The sequence below is a fragment of the Seriola lalandi genome, unplaced genomic scaffold (assembly GCF_002814215.2).
Source record: "Seriola lalandi dorsalis isolate HSWRI2012SDOR001 ecotype SW California unplaced genomic scaffold, Sedor1 jcf7180002054953, whole genome shotgun sequence".
NCBI classification, from domain to species: Eukaryota; Metazoa; Chordata; class Actinopteri; order Carangiformes; family Carangidae; genus Seriola; species Seriola lalandi.
The window spans coordinates 1,365,015-1,380,639 of NW_019525504.1; the positions used below are offsets into that span (position 1 = coordinate 1,365,015).

Genomic DNA, 15,625 nt, shown 5'->3' on the forward strand with positions numbered 1-15,625 from the left:
ACATGCAACCAACCACATTTAACATGAGCTCATTTGATTAATTGTTAATATTAAAATATTGATTAAGTGCACATTTAAGTGTACAAATTACACTTACTACTGTATATTTCAGCATGTAAAAGTACAATGGAGTATTAGGGCCACATTGAGGAAAAATAAAATCTGAAATTTCGAGAATAAAGTCGTAATATTACAAGAATAAAGTCAGAATTTTATGAGAATAAAGTTGTAATTTTAGGTTGCGTGTTGTTTTAGAGGGAAATATCAGAAGCTTTAAAATGAGGAACGTGGAGCATCCTGTGAAAATCATCATCATCATCATCATCATCATCATCAGGACACATGAAAGCTCGTGAAGAAACTGAGTCTATTCTATGGTTAAACTGACAAACTGCAGCTGCCAGAAGCAGCTCATGCTGACACTGACTGTTCTTTCGTCTGTTTGATTGGTCACTATTCTTAAAAATTGTTTTTTTTCATTCAAAATTTTGAATTTTCAATTCTCGTAATATTACGACTTTATTCTCGAAATTTCATATTTCTTTTTCTCCTCAATCTGGCCCTAATATTCCGTCATATAAAAGGTATTTAACATTTAGCGATTGTTAGAATTCCATCAAGTGATCTCAGTTTTCTCAATAACCTAGATGCTCTCATCTGAAACCATAATCATATCAACATTTATATATCGCCTCATATCTGAAAATGTTAAGCTAGTGTATGGGCTTCATCTTGAAAAGGCTTTGTGGGCCCAACAGTGTGTGGTACTGACAGACATGATCATCTGATCAATGGCAGGAGGAGGATGGTTTGTGTGTGAGCGTCTCACCTGCTGGTCATGAGTACAGGAACAGGTGTAATGAGTGGGTGGGGTGGGTGTGCTGCCAGGCAGATAGGGACCCCCCTTAGCCATGACCACAGCATGGCTTGTCTGATGGACACACACATGCGTACGGGCACACACAAACACAAACACAAACACACACACAGACAGACAGACAGACAGATGCAAGCCGGCATAGACAGACAGGTGAATGAGGTGAAATGGTGTGTAATTACAAAAAACATTCACATTTTAATGAAATACCAGCTGCTCCTTTAGATGCTTGTAGCTATTATCTAAACTGTGGATACTCCTGACTCAAACAACAGCTATACATGTTCTATAAATCAAGATCCCAATTACTCCAGGTGTCAACATTTGATCTGTACCTGAATTTGTTAACTTGATAATGACATGTCATCAAGACTTTGCATTTATACCTGGTAATAATGAGCATTGTCATAATGTAAATTCAGCTAGCACTGAATTGGACGTCAATATGCAGATGGTGCAGGCAGAGCTGCAGATTTTTCATCAATCAAAGTGTATGCCACATCAAGAGAATAATGTGGGTTACTCTTGAAGGACTGACACAGCATGCAGATCAAGCCTCTCCTCAGCACCTAAAGGACTGTCAGAGTGTGAGGAACAAGATTCTCTGGTCTGATGAAACCAAGATTCAACCGTTTAGCCTCAATTCTAAAAACAGGTTTTCCTTCTGGAAGTCTCTCCCATCTCCACACAGGATCTCTGGAGCTCATCAGATTCTTGGTCACCTCGGAAACCAAGGCTCTTCTCATCCGTCTGTTCAGTGTCACTGGGCGGCTAGTTGTAGGAAGAGTCCTGGTTGTTCCAAGCTTCTTCCATTTAAGAATAATGAAGCCCACTGTTCTCCTCAGGAACCTTCAATGCAGCAGAAATGTTTCTGAGCCTTGACACAGTCCTGTCTCTGCGCTCTGCAGCAGCTCCATCACCTCATGGTTTCTGGTCTGATCTGCACTGTCAGCTATGAGACCTTTTATATACAGGTGTGTGTCTTTACACATCTCACAGTAATAGAGTAATAGCAAAGTGTCTGAATACTAATATTAATGTGATCTTTCAGTTTTTACTTTTTCATAAATTTGCAAAAAATTCAAAAATTCTGTTTTGGGTTTGTCGTTACGGAGGATTGAGCGTAGACTGATGAGGGGGGAGATTCATTTAAAAGACTCCAGCATGAGGCTGCAACATAACAAAATGTGAAAAAAAAATGGAAGGGGTCTGAAGACTTTCTGGATGCACTGCACATGGTCACCGCAAGAGTACCCAAGAGTACAGCAGGGTCATCAGATACATTACCAAAATTTATCACAACCCAATGTGACATCAGCTGGCAACGTGCTCTGTTGTCTGACAATAATAATGCTGTAAAACCTATGAAAATAAAAAAATAACAGCATATCTCTACTATTCATCTGGAAGCATGACAGTAGATTTTTACTAGGGGTGTAACGGTTCACATATTTGTCGTTCGGTACAGGATGTCCGGTTTGGTTTGCGTTGTGATGCAAATGAATATAATCTATCTTTAACCATGAACATTACGTGCATAACCATAAAGTGCCATAAAGGCTTAGTCCTAACCACAGCAGCCTAGGTTCTCTCTCTCTCTCTCTCTCTCTCTCTCTCTCTCTCTCTCTCTCTCTCTCTCTCTCTCTCTCTCCCCCTGACTTTCCTGTCTCTCTCTCACTGTGACCATCAGAATAAAGGCAAAAATAACACAATAATACATTAATCTTTCTGAAAAAAAAAAAAAAATCTACTGAAAATAGAGTGAATGTATCAATAATTTTCTACATGCTAAACTTTAATGGATCTTTATTTTATTATTATATTATTAATTTCTTATCTGATTGATAAACTTCTGAAGCACTTGAAGTTTTGTTAGTAGATTGCAACAATATCAATAATACCTAGATTAATCAGTTTTTTTATTTTTTTATTTTGTTTAAAGAAATGTACCTTTATGTGCATTTCTTGTGTTTAGGAAAAAAGTCACCCAATTTGAAGTTATGGCCAGTTTTCAACCGGGTTACAACTTTACAACTTTACAACTTTACGATTACACCTTTATGTTGACAAGTTCAATTCATGATAAATTAAAAGATGTTTTTCATGTCTATTTTTCACTGTGCTGAAAACATACTGAACCGTGAACTCAAAACTGAGGTATATGCCGGAACGTGAGTTTTGCGAATCGTTACAACCCCAGTTTTTACCATGATAACTTTTTAGTGCTGCAGAATCCTTTCTCATGGTGCTGTCATCCACTCTGTGTCTCATAAAGATACAATTACCAGGTGTAAATTAGGTCTAGATGTCATGTGAAAGGGTCTCGATTTAGTTTGCATCACTCTACCTCCCAAACTCCAAGGAAATGTTTCCAAAAATGACTTATATTTATAATATTTCATCAACCAGCACCTTTCCTCAGTTTAAATTAGACTAAACTAACATTTTATTTGAAATTTGAAGACAAACATCCTGAAATGCTCTGTTGTCTATCTATTTTATCACTACTAATATCCATTTTCTGCCTATAACATTTGAGTAGTATCTATAGTGCAGGAGCTTGCAGCTGCAATGACCCAATTTTCACACAGTAAAGTGATCATTAAAGTTTCATCTATCTAGTTTTGAGCAGCGCTGGTTTTCACGCGTCCTGTCGACCAGTTACCTTGGCAGCGATAGCAGCTGCAGTGATGTGGGAAGAGCCATGCTGGGGATGGTGGTGGTTGTGCACATGTTGAACTCTCCTCCGGTCGTCCTCCTCGTCTTCCTCTTCCTCACACTGGGTGCCACGCTCCATGGTGTGGGTGTCGGCGTGAGTGTTGGCGTGCGTGTTGGCCAGCAGAGGGGTAGGGGACGGCAGCTGCTCCAGGGCGGCGTGTGTGGATTTAACTCTGACCGTGGCCTCGCGCAGCAGGTCGATGGCATGGGGCAGAGCGGGCAAGATGAACTGAAAACACTCCTGGAGAAAACAGAATTTAATTTAAGACCATCTTTAACATTCAACAAGACATAATTTCATCAGTTAGAGTTATAATACAAGTCACTGATGAATACGTCACCTTTTAAACCCCCATAGGTCAAGTAGTTTAATTTGAAAACTCTGAAAGACTTGACTGAGATGCATCAAGTCAATATTTAACAAGTGTAATGTGGGTGTGACTTATCTGTGTATTTTTTGACTGAATCAAGCCATTAAGCCGTGGAAAATAATTCAAACTACAAATTAAGTTTTAAAACAAATTACTAATGGTTCGGAATGAACTCTTAAAACAGGCCCACAGCTACTTGTTTTAATGTTGTGGCTGATTGGTGTATTATTACCTTTGAAAGACAACATTGGCATGCATTTGGAGTCATGTTTGTGTCCACCTGACAAATGTTAAGACTAATATTCACTCTTCTTTTAGCTCTGCTTTGGTCTCCACCAGCTCCTAAGTAAAACATCTGAGTCTTTAGACGCTAATTGCTCCACTATGGTCACCAGCTAGTGGCTAACTGTGTCTGTCTGTTGTCTGGTGCAGGAAGTGGTAATGGGAATTTAGCACAAGGTCAAGTGTCAAAGAATTGTACCTGAGAGCCCTTCTTGCTCCCTGGCAGGTTGATGATCAAAGTTTTACCACGAATACCACACACCGGCCTGGAAACAGCAGTAGAGAGCAGATTAGAGCAGGAGAGGACACCACACACATTAATCTGGTTATGTAGATGTTATGTATGATGTAGGGAGCACGTCAAAAAGCAAAAAGAGAGCAAAAATATGAAGTCTTCACCTGGACAGCATGCCAAGTGGTGTAACGTTGAGTGACCCCATCAGCATGGCCAGAGCCATACCTGGGGCTTCCCGCTCTATCACCTCTCTGGTGGCCTACAACACAAACACAGGGGCTCAGTCAGTTAAGACATTTCAGGCACTTATTTATCCATTTTTGGACAGAGCTCGCTTGTTTAGTCTCTAATAGCCCTTTTCCACAGCATGGTATCGGCTAAACTCCACTCGACTTTACTCACCTTTTCTGGTTTTCCATTGGGCAAAAATTGTGGTTAGTACCTGGTACTTTTTTTGATATTACCTCCACCGAGGTGCCAAGTGAGCTGATGTGATACCAAAAGGTGACATAAAAACACTGGAGGCTAGTGATTGGTCAGAGAGAATCGTCAGTACTGTGTCATCATTAGCTGTGTCCCAGTTCAGGGGCCGCATCCTTCAGAGGCGGCATATGAAGACCGACTGAGTCACAGCGGCGCAACTAGACTGTGACCATTTCAAAGGCTCCCTCCGCGGCCGATTAACATAGTCTTCTGTTCCTGGGCAATGAAGGCTACAACCGTTGGATCCTTCGTGGTCCAACCTATCCCGAGGTTCATTGCGCACCGGTAATGAAAGCACCGTGTCCTCCAAAGGACGCGGCTCCTGAATTGGGACACAGCTACACCGCTAACTTTAGCCTGTTACATTTCTGTTAGTTATTGTGGTCTACTTCTGGTATGGCAACCCGCAAAAACCATGCTGTGGTAGTAGACATTTCGTAGACGTTTGGTGTCCCTTCGATATCCTTCATTTTTCATGCATTTGTCACGTTGAAGGTGACATCACGATAGCTTCATACGTCCTTGCTATAGTAACGACGCCACAATAAGGGGGTACTATGTGCAGTGAAAAAAGAAGTACCTGGTTCTACAAGCAAGTAAAGTGAAATCAAGTTGAGTCGGTGAAAAAATGCTACAAATTTCTTGTTTTTAATCAGTTACAACTTTTTTTTCATTTATTCATTTTATTTAAACTCTTGCAGTCAGTGTGTGCATGTGTGTACCTCAGGTGTAACATCTCGTGGTGCAAAGCCAGTTCCTCCAGTAGTAAGAATGAGATTCAGCTCCTGTTCATCGCACCACTCCAAAAGAGTTTCCTGTACACATGTAAACACACACAAAGTTAATGAGTATAACATGCATCTTCACATGGAATTCTATGGGCACTACATGTAGCTATAATGGATAAAGACACTTTCCATTCAAACAAGGAACCTGGGTTCAAATTCCAGTGATGACAAATACCGGTCCTGCTCAAGTGTCCTTAAGCATCCATAAAGCCCTTATTGGACATTCACCACCCTATATAACATCTTTACTGGCCCGACCAAACTCGCTCTACTAAGTGTCTTATGCTTCAAATCCCACAGGTTTACTCTGAACTGAATCTGTGTTTCTGTTCATTAAAACACATGGAATTATCTACAACTCACTCTCAAGATTGACATACACACTCACAATTTAAGACGATGATCTCAAACCACTTCACCTCAGAGTGTAAATGCTTTCACTAAGTATCATCTTCTTTTGAATTTTTAACTGTGTATTTCTATGTAACTTGACATCATTGCAAATGAGGGAATCCGCAGTGATCTTTGAGGCTTAAATAAATAAACGGGAGAGTCGCTGCAAGGTCTAAGGTGATCCTCTGTACCTCAAGGGAGAATTTCCCCATTGGGTTCAACACATTCAGGGACTAGAGGAGTGCTGAATTGAGAAATCATAACTGGCTAGATGTTGGATGATGGACAGATGGCCCCTGCCAACTGCTAAGAAAACTTATGAGCTAGACAGGCAAAGATTCAGGAAGTATGCAGGGAACAATTTGCCACTGTTTTCATTCAGTGTTGTGGCACCAGAGCTTGTATCTGACTTATCAAGTGTGTTTTCTTCTATGACAGATTAAAACATTTTTGAGTACCAATGGGAAAGTGTGTTAAGTCCAGTCTGTTTTCATAGCATATTGTTATGTGTCTCAGTGTCTGTGAGTGATATTGTTGACAGTGAGCTCAAAGCAAAGACACGTACTTTGATTTCATTGATCTCATCTGGAACGATCTTGTAGGCTGATATGACTCCTCCTAGCCTGCAGGATGTGACAGAGACACAGTTATTGGAATGTGAGCATGTGTGTGTGTCAGCATGTGTGTGTAGACCATAGACTTCATGTATAGTCTCACAGTGAGGGATCATGGACCAGGTCCTTCAGGTTGACGCCACTCCTGTCCTCAGCCAAGTTCTTGAAGCAGCTGTCACTGACTGAAGAGGAGAGAAGTTCAGGTTACAGAAAAGAACAACAGAGTTGACATCAGTGAGGTACTTCAATGAAATTTCACACATATACACACAATTAATGTTATTAGCGTTTTTATCCAGACTTCTAACAGTTTTTTTTGCATCTCTTGTATCTTGCATCTTTTGTGTCTAATTACAACTTGACAAGCCTTTTCTCACTGAATAAAGGAAGTTTGTCAAATTTTCAAGGGAAACTGGATGGTACTGTTTTCAAAGAGGAAATAGTACTTGGACATTATTGTTAAAAAACATTACATGGCGTTATGGTTGTATTCCTGTATTCCTTGATCTTTATTATTCATGATTTATATTTAAATTTAAAAAAACACTTGAATTGCTGACGTAAAAACTTGTAACTGCTTACAAACAGGGTGAAACAGCAAGCATGGCTCTGTCTAAAGGCATGGAAGGTAGAGATTTAACAAAGAATAATTAATGTTTCCATTAGTGAGCTTTAAAGGTGCTGTTACGCCATTTTATTACCTTTGGACAGAGCCAGGCTAGCTGTTAGCCTCAGGTTCTAGTCTTTGTATTATAAGACTGGAAAGAAAGATGGACCTAGCCTCCATGGCTTCACCCACAGGTTTCTGAAGAGCAGTTTTGAAGTTCAGAGTGAGCTGCTCCACCTCTACTATATTGGCAGTGTCTGACTCCGCCCCGAACTCCCAGCTAATCCAAACATGTGCAAAGAAGAGGGGCGCGTGTGGAGCCAAGAGATTGGTGCATGCCAGTTTGTGGCAAGCATGCGCTCATCCAACTGTCACTCAAAGAGACCACGCCCTCAATTATACATAACTTTAAGCTTTAATAAAATGTAAAGAAGTGAGTTATAATCCTTGTCCATGGTTTACAAGGATTGCAAATCATGCAGATATATATTTTTTCAAGTGCAGTTGCTCTATTAATTTGTGCTTTAGTGTATTTTTCTGACTCAGCTGATAAGCTTGTTGAAAAATTAACAGACAGGGTGAGATTCTATCTGTCAGACTTGCCACGACGTGCTGATTTAATGCAGTGAAAACACCCAAACTCACCCTTTTACATATGTCACCAACTGATATATAAGCTCTCTAGGATAATTAAAAATAAAGAAAAGCTAAATTAGGTAAATGTTGAGAAGTCTATTGGCTTTGACATACAAACTTCATTTATTCACGATTTAGTACAAAATATTACCAATTAATTTTACAGCACAACCATTACTGGAGTTTTGAGGCCAATATCAATAATGATATTGGAGAATTAAAAAGAAATTTGACAATATATCTGTCATTTTTTTTTTGCTATTAGTTGCATACATTTAGTGTGTAACTCAATCAAAAAAAAAAAAAAATATATGGCATTTGATAACTTCCTGAAGTAGCATAGGATCATGGGAATTATTGTCTTCACCACCATTTCTAACAGCTTCTCCAGGTTTCCTTCAGTGTCAGTTGTTCAGGAGGTTTTTACCAGGAGCCAGATTATCCACAGAGGTGTCCTCCTCTCCAAAACAAACAGACCAGGTGATTACCGGTAAAAACACTGAATAAAGCAGTTCCATGTTAGAAATCTGTGTTTTACCGACACTGTACCGCGGACATGGGATGTCAGGGAGAGGGTGGGAGCGGAGATTGATGCTAACCTTTGTTTTGATTGTTTCTCTGATAATTTATGAACCAGACATTTGGGAGGTTTTTACTGGCAGCGAAATTATCCACAGAGGTGTCCTCCTCTCCATGACAAACGGACCAGAAAAAAAAGTTATGTGAAAAATGTGACTTAAAACTGGATAAAAAGTCAATCTTGAGCCTCTGGCAGACAATCACAACACTGACACATGCACATAGGGGACCAAATGAAATGAACCGTTACCATGATTAAAATCACAGATTTCTCTGGTTTGAAAATTGCTGGAAATATTTGGGATAATATAAGGAAACAGCTCAAAAAATATATAACACAGGTCTAGTCATTAGACATTCTTAAAATAAGTGACCAAATTCTGTATTGAGTGGGACATTTTGCAGTTGAAAAATAAACTTGAGTGCTCAGTGGAGGATAAACTTTCTGATGGAGACAGTGTTTCTAAATGACGTTTAGGTATCTTCAATATTTCTGCACTGCTGTTTCTTGTTCATTACAACATACATGCCGATACTGATGTATCTGTGTTAATATCAGTTGCTATATCAGCCGGGCCAATTTATTGGTCTCTAATAAAAACCAATATTGGTATCATGTAATGTAATGTAATCGCTGGTACATAAAGTAAGTGCTATGTAGTAATAAACGCATATATTATTTCGCAATTTTCTGAGCTCATTTCTGACATCATCAACTAGTAACATTAGAAAACAATTAGCATGTCTGGGCCTATCACACCTGAAACAGGTTTGGCTGGATTATTGCAAAATGGATTGCAACATACCCAGAAGTATATGAAAGAGTGCAATCATTTTTAATTTCATCATTAAGCAGTACGATATGATAATGAGAACGGCAGCCCTGCTCTATTGGAAACACCCGGAACAAGATAACATCATCTAGTATGCAACAAACAAAACCATTACGAGCTGTAACTCACAAATGTCCTGAACCCAATAAAAAAAACAGGCTCAGTAGGGATATTGATGGAAAGAAACTTGCTGGCAGCCAAAATCAAAATTAGCATGTCAGAAAAAAAAAAAAAAACAGAAATTGAAATCACCCCTAAAAATTGCAATCAGTGCATCTTTACTAGTGGGTATTTACGGCAACGGTACAGTGTGTCATCAAAATAACTACAATGGCCTTTACCCTGTGCAACGCTGTGGCTGTCTGGTGTGTTTGACAATTTTGGTGGATTAAAATATATCAGGCTTTGAATGCATAGACAATATTTGTTGTTAGAATCAACTGATTGCTGAGTTCAGCCTTATCATGGAATATGTTGACAATAACAAAATTATATATCATATATTATTATTAAGACCTTTTTTTTCATTTAAGGGGTTTCCTCTTTGGACACAGCTCTTTAGTAAAGTGATGATCTGCGTTTGAAGTTTTTCCTAGGGTATTTAAATGTATACATAACATAACACCTGTGTAGTTTTATGGAAGCTCCTTCTTCCTAGTAATCACAAGTGGCAGCATTAGTTTTTTAATATCACAGCTGGCCAAATCTCCTATTTTAAGTTTCTCTTGTGCTAATTTAACAATTAGCCTATGTGCAACTTGGCTAGTGAACCCACCAGCTCTAATATGTTCACTGTCAATATTATTTCACCTTTTCAGAACGTTTTGCTCCATATCCTCAATGTAAAACAGTTAAAATGTCTTCTCCATGGTAGATGTGTAAACGAATACACACACACACACACACACACACACACATATTCCCACACACATCACATGAATTGGTTGGGAAGATCTGTAAACAAGTGACAGCAGATTGTGGCAGTCAGGTGAATGGATAGCAGGGTTAACTGCTGTTTAGCCGAAATACTAGCTCATGAAACCACGACAGACTTCCCAGCCCAGCTGCTGGCTCGTATCCTCTTAGCATTATTCTCACGTCTCCCCCTGCCTAGGCAAGTAGGCACCAGGACTACTGGTGACTGTCATACGACTGTATACTAGTCCCAGTTCTCCTCTGCACGACTCAGGGATGAGCATCCGCTGAACAAATTAGAGAAGCGAAATCAGCCTGAATTCATGTCGCCTAAGCGCTGCCCTTTGCTTTCTAACTTGCTTTTAATAGGTAACTAAACGCACGATTTATTTACTTTTCTGCGTTAAATAAACACACACACACACACACACACACACACACACACACACACACACACACACACACACACACTGAGCCCAAATGAAATGGCTGTCAGAAGAACCATAAAAGATATGTTAATTAAAAGCACCATTACTATCGGCCAACATATCGGATCTGCAAAGGGACATGAATAATGCAACTGATATAGGCTCGGTAATGCTATATTGATAGAAAAAATAAGGTTCCGTTGCGTCAAGGTTGCAACATACAACACAACAAGATCGGAAGAATGCTGGGTTTGCTTTCAAAATAAAAGCGCAATTTTTGTGAAAAACCCATTGCAGTACATGCACGCCTGGGAATAGCGCCCTAATTTTGAAAGTCTTTGCCTGTCGTTCTTATTCCTTCTTGACGCTACATAAAATAGCCCACTGTTCTGTCGTGTAAGCTATCTAGTATAACACTGAATATGACAGCTAGTCTTCACACGGTAATATAAACGTTTCAGATTTCAACACAGAATTGCAAATAATGTCGATTCAAAAGCAAATTCCACATCTGTCCGACCTGTCAAAACGCAGGCACCAACCGTTAGTGCAATGACAGTCAACGGAACCGGTTAGCTTACTGGCAAACATTAGCTAGCTCTGCAGCGAAGACAACTCGTATCGTGAACACGACTGTTCATAAGCAGCCTACGGCAAAACGGCACAGAGGTGTACTATAAAGAAGCATTTTATCGCATTTCATCAAATGGTCTCCTTACCCGTCAGAATCCCCACTCGGGTCTGATGGTCGTGGTTGGTGAGCACCATCCCGTCCGCCGCCATGTTTACAACCTCTGTCTGCACTGTGACGGCACGTACATAGAAACAATGTGGTGTGCGGGCTGCTGCACCTCTGGAGGACGACTCTGAGTGTGTATGTGAGTGCGTGTACGTGTGTCTGTGTGAATGTGTACTTGTGTCCTTTAGTGTAAATGTCCTCCAACTAATGAGTGAAAATTTGGGGCCACCCCCAAAAAAACGATGATAGAGACTTGAGCCTTTGAACTAGTATTTTTGAAACAGCCCCAGATAGGAGTTAGGTGTAAAATATAGCTATAACACATGTCTGGTTAGTCATCAGTCATTGCTCCATTTATTACCAAATGTAGTCTTAACTTAAGTAGGAAATAATTCTCACAAGGTATGCACAACATCAGCAAAAGGTCTTCACCATAAAAGATGTTCATTTTCATGACATTTGTCACTTTATGAGGACAGACTAATTGGCATGTTCTCACACACCAGAGCTGGATTATTAACTGGGCAACACAGGTAAATTGGATCTTTTTGGCATCCTACAACACAATATAAACTGAAGTGATAATCTATTAAAGCGTTTTTGATGTCGCCGATTTTGTACAAAAGTGTCTGCCAAATGAGTAAATGTAATTATAAAGCATAGGGGTCTAAAAGTGTCCGAGGGTTATTGCCATTTTGTCCTGTCATGTATGGATGGCTCTGTGTTGAAATACAATTTTAATATCTTTAATTTTTCTGTTTATATTACACTTGTGCATGTCCTTGAATAAATGTGTCTGAAATATAATATCACAGACTAACTGTTAAACCATATTCCAGTAGTATTCCAGCTGGCCTGATGGGAGGAGGGGATGGACAGTAGGAAGCAACTGTGACTCCATGTCAGTTCATTCTGCCACAAGAGGTTGTAGTTAGTTGGATGGATGTTTATAACCTCCTTTAATTCTTTTCATTTTGGAAACTTAAGTCTGAAAAATTATTTCTATTTCTATAGAGATGAACCTCCTGAAATATTTAATAGTGTCACAAACGAGGGCCCTGGGGGGCTTTTGCCCTCATAAACCCTAACAGTGAGATCAGGTTGGGGGACAAAGTGATAGTGTTACATGCCTTGGGGTGAGGAACTACAGAATGTGTCATGTGATGGATGTGTGACAGAACATGGTGACTGGCTGTAAATCAGCCTGCTGTTGGCTGTTGTGACCGCTACAAAAAATGATTACCATGTGATGGGGGGGGGGGGGGGGGGGGGGGGGGGTTGCTGTGCATCTGGAACATCCTGCCCCACCATCGAGCTGGGACACATCCTCCACATGACCTGTGATAAGTCTTTTGACATTTTGACCTGAATGAGAAGAGTTTTTAAAGACCAAAATGACATTTTTCAACTGTGTTTTTGTTGTGTGTAAATGTATTTGTTTTTTGGTCAGTGTATTTGTGTTTATGATGTGTTTGGTTTTGTATTCTAAAATGAAAATCAATCACATTATTGTAATGAGATGATTCGGGGTCCCCCATGTTTTTTAACGTGACCTCTTTTTCTCTTTTCATTCAATCAAAAACATTAGAGAAGTTTGTACATCAGTGAGTTAGCTAGAATTACTCTAGCTCAGCATGATATTACCTCACAGGGGTCCTGGAAAGGGAAAGAGTTCAAGAAAAATCAGCATAACACTTCTCCAACCCCCTGATGTTGCATAATCAAATCTTTTTGTTGAAAAAATCTTTTTTTATCAAGCCAAAGAAATACAGATATATGTAATGCAAAATCTGAATTATGTTGCCTTTGTTTTATTTTGGTTTCTTTATTATTTAGTTAATTAATTAATTATATATATATTTTTTTCTTTAATATCTTATTGAGGTTGTAATGTTGTAATGTTATGTGTCTGTGTTCATTATTCGGTTTGTTTAGTGTGACCCAGTGTAATAATAATAGTATAATAATAGTGTAATAGTTGTAAATGTTGACAAATTTGTCCTAAATCTTGATAAATGTTGTGTAATAATTATCTCAGTTTTAAATATTTTAGATTACCTTTAAAAAAAAATGACCCAGCATACTTTAAATTATGAAACATGCTAATAACATTTGCCTAAATGAGTAAATGTCAATTAGGTTAGCATGAATCACTCTATTGCACAATATAAAAAGAGCAAGTCATATAATTCTAAACTGTAGGAATACCACTCTGAGGCACACGTCTCCATGTATGCAGACATAAAGAAAACAAGTAATTCCTACATTTACAAAATATACATCTTTGGGCCTTTGGTTATGCTAGTTTGTGATGCTTTAGTGACTTCCTGTTTACATAGTATATTGCATTTGATTGGACTGTTTCCTAGTAACCAATTTACATATTGCTGAAGTCATTACCACTTGTCACATTTCTTATATTTGAGCGGTGAATCCAACTTTAGTAAATCACTAGTTTGAAACAAGGTAGTACTTACTAGGAACTTAGGAAAAACTTTTTGCTAATTCTATTTGTCATGTCCATACTTGCTGTGACACAGAAAAAATATCTGGACCCTGGATGTCCAGTCCCAAGTTTGCTAAGATATCAGTTGATTACTCATCTTGCAAGGATAGGGTGAGTTCATACCTTACAAGAACTCCCAGCAGGAGTTACTTGATGGCTGTCCATGAGGGGGCAGCATTGTACAACTGTTTGGTTAATGAATGACAGCCATCACCTCCACTGGGCCATCCAGAGTTGCGACAGAGCAGCAAACTCAAGACAAGCACTGGCTATAGTGTTCTTCTGGGCCCTTTGTAGGTCCCTGTGAAGTAACAGGTAAACCTTCACAAATGTTTATTATAGAAATGGTTTCTCCTAACCTTTCTGGAACTACATTCAATTTAATGCTCAAATTATAAATATCATCGCCTGAATGCTATGGCATTACAGACAAAGGTGACAATGTGGTGAAACCAGGACATTGAATAGCAGGATGACATACCAACAAACTGTTTGTTTGACCTGACTGTGGCTCCTCCCTGCATTCAGGATTTACAGCAGAGTGTGCAAAAGCAACACTGGAATAGCAATGAAGGCAGAACATGCTTCAGTTGCCCTGGTGTCCATTTACATCAAAGGATATGTGACAGGATACTCCGTCCCTATAGGTGCTGATGGTGGAGCCTAGCCAGGAAAACATTCTGGATAAACAAGTTGAAATCTTGATTATTTTAAGAAGAATTTATCATTTATTCAGAATGAAGCATTTTTCATGCTGAAAGGAAATCAAATATGTGTTTTAAAAGTCATGACATTCAAATACATTGTTTTAGAAGCTTGGTGCCGTAGCGACTACTCAAACTACTGTAGCTGGCAAGCTAACTGCTACACACTAGACAGCCCAGGAAATGCAAGTGTTACTGAGTTACAAGGAGGGGAGTTAATTAGAAGTTGATGGTGCACATCTAATAAGCTGCAATAGCTTCCTCCATTTTTGACTCTATGGCTCTCTGCTGCCTCAAAGGTCAGCACTCTCAGGACAGCTTGCTATTGGTCAATGCTACAAATGTGATGTGAAATATTTGGATAGAAGCTATCAATTAGCTAGCAACATATGGTGCCTGTGGAGTGTGTTTGCGTTCTCAAACTGGTCTCAGAAAACATAGGAACTCCACTTCTTTCTGTTATTTTCCTTTAATCTCTCTCCTTTTTCCCCTCATGTCTGTATTTTATGAAGTTATAAAGCCCTGGGATAAGTGTGAATTGTCTGAACACACCTTAAAGCTGGCCTATTCAACCGGTTGCCTGCGGGCCAACTCCAGCCCATCAATCAAGTCTGACCGGCATGCCGATCAATTGTTTAATTACAATACATTTTTGCTACAGTAAATCTTCTAAACCACAGAGGCTCTAATATTGCAGCAGCCTTCTTGGTAAACACCAGTCCCAGGCAGTAACAACAGTGTCTGTTCAAACTTTCAACTATAATCTTTGGCATCAAATTCACAGACAAGTTCAGTTCATCCTGAACTTTTTCACTGTTCTTGCTCTCTTCTGTTGTTTGCCTCTTTTTAAAAAATGCTGTGACGCAAGAGATGTCAGAATTAACCAAATGATTTGCCAGACAGCTGACATGATGTGT

The 15,625-nt window shown here is 39.3% G+C and overlaps 1 protein-coding gene across 1 annotated transcript in view; it reads right to left on the bottom strand.

The window, feature by feature from the left end:
• gphna (gephyrin a) overlaps positions 1 to 11,624 on the bottom strand; it is a 35,434-nt gene extending 23,810 nt beyond the window's left edge. The window contains exons 1-8 of the mRNA XM_023394789.2: positions 11,479 to 11,624; positions 6,865 to 6,943; positions 6,713 to 6,770; positions 5,689 to 5,781; positions 4,648 to 4,742; positions 4,448 to 4,514; positions 3,543 to 3,836; positions 830 to 931 (exon numbers count right to left, since the gene is read on the bottom strand). Of these exons, the coding sequence (XP_023250557.1) occupies positions 830 to 931; positions 3,543 to 3,836; positions 4,448 to 4,514; positions 4,648 to 4,742; positions 5,689 to 5,781; positions 6,713 to 6,770; positions 6,865 to 6,943; positions 11,479 to 11,542 (852 nt within the window). The 5' untranslated portion in view covers positions 11,543 to 11,624. The remainder of the gene's footprint in view (positions 1 to 829; positions 932 to 3,542; positions 3,837 to 4,447; positions 4,515 to 4,647; positions 4,743 to 5,688; positions 5,782 to 6,712; positions 6,771 to 6,864; positions 6,944 to 11,478) is intronic.
• Positions 11,625 to 15,625: the final 4,001 nt, after the last annotated feature.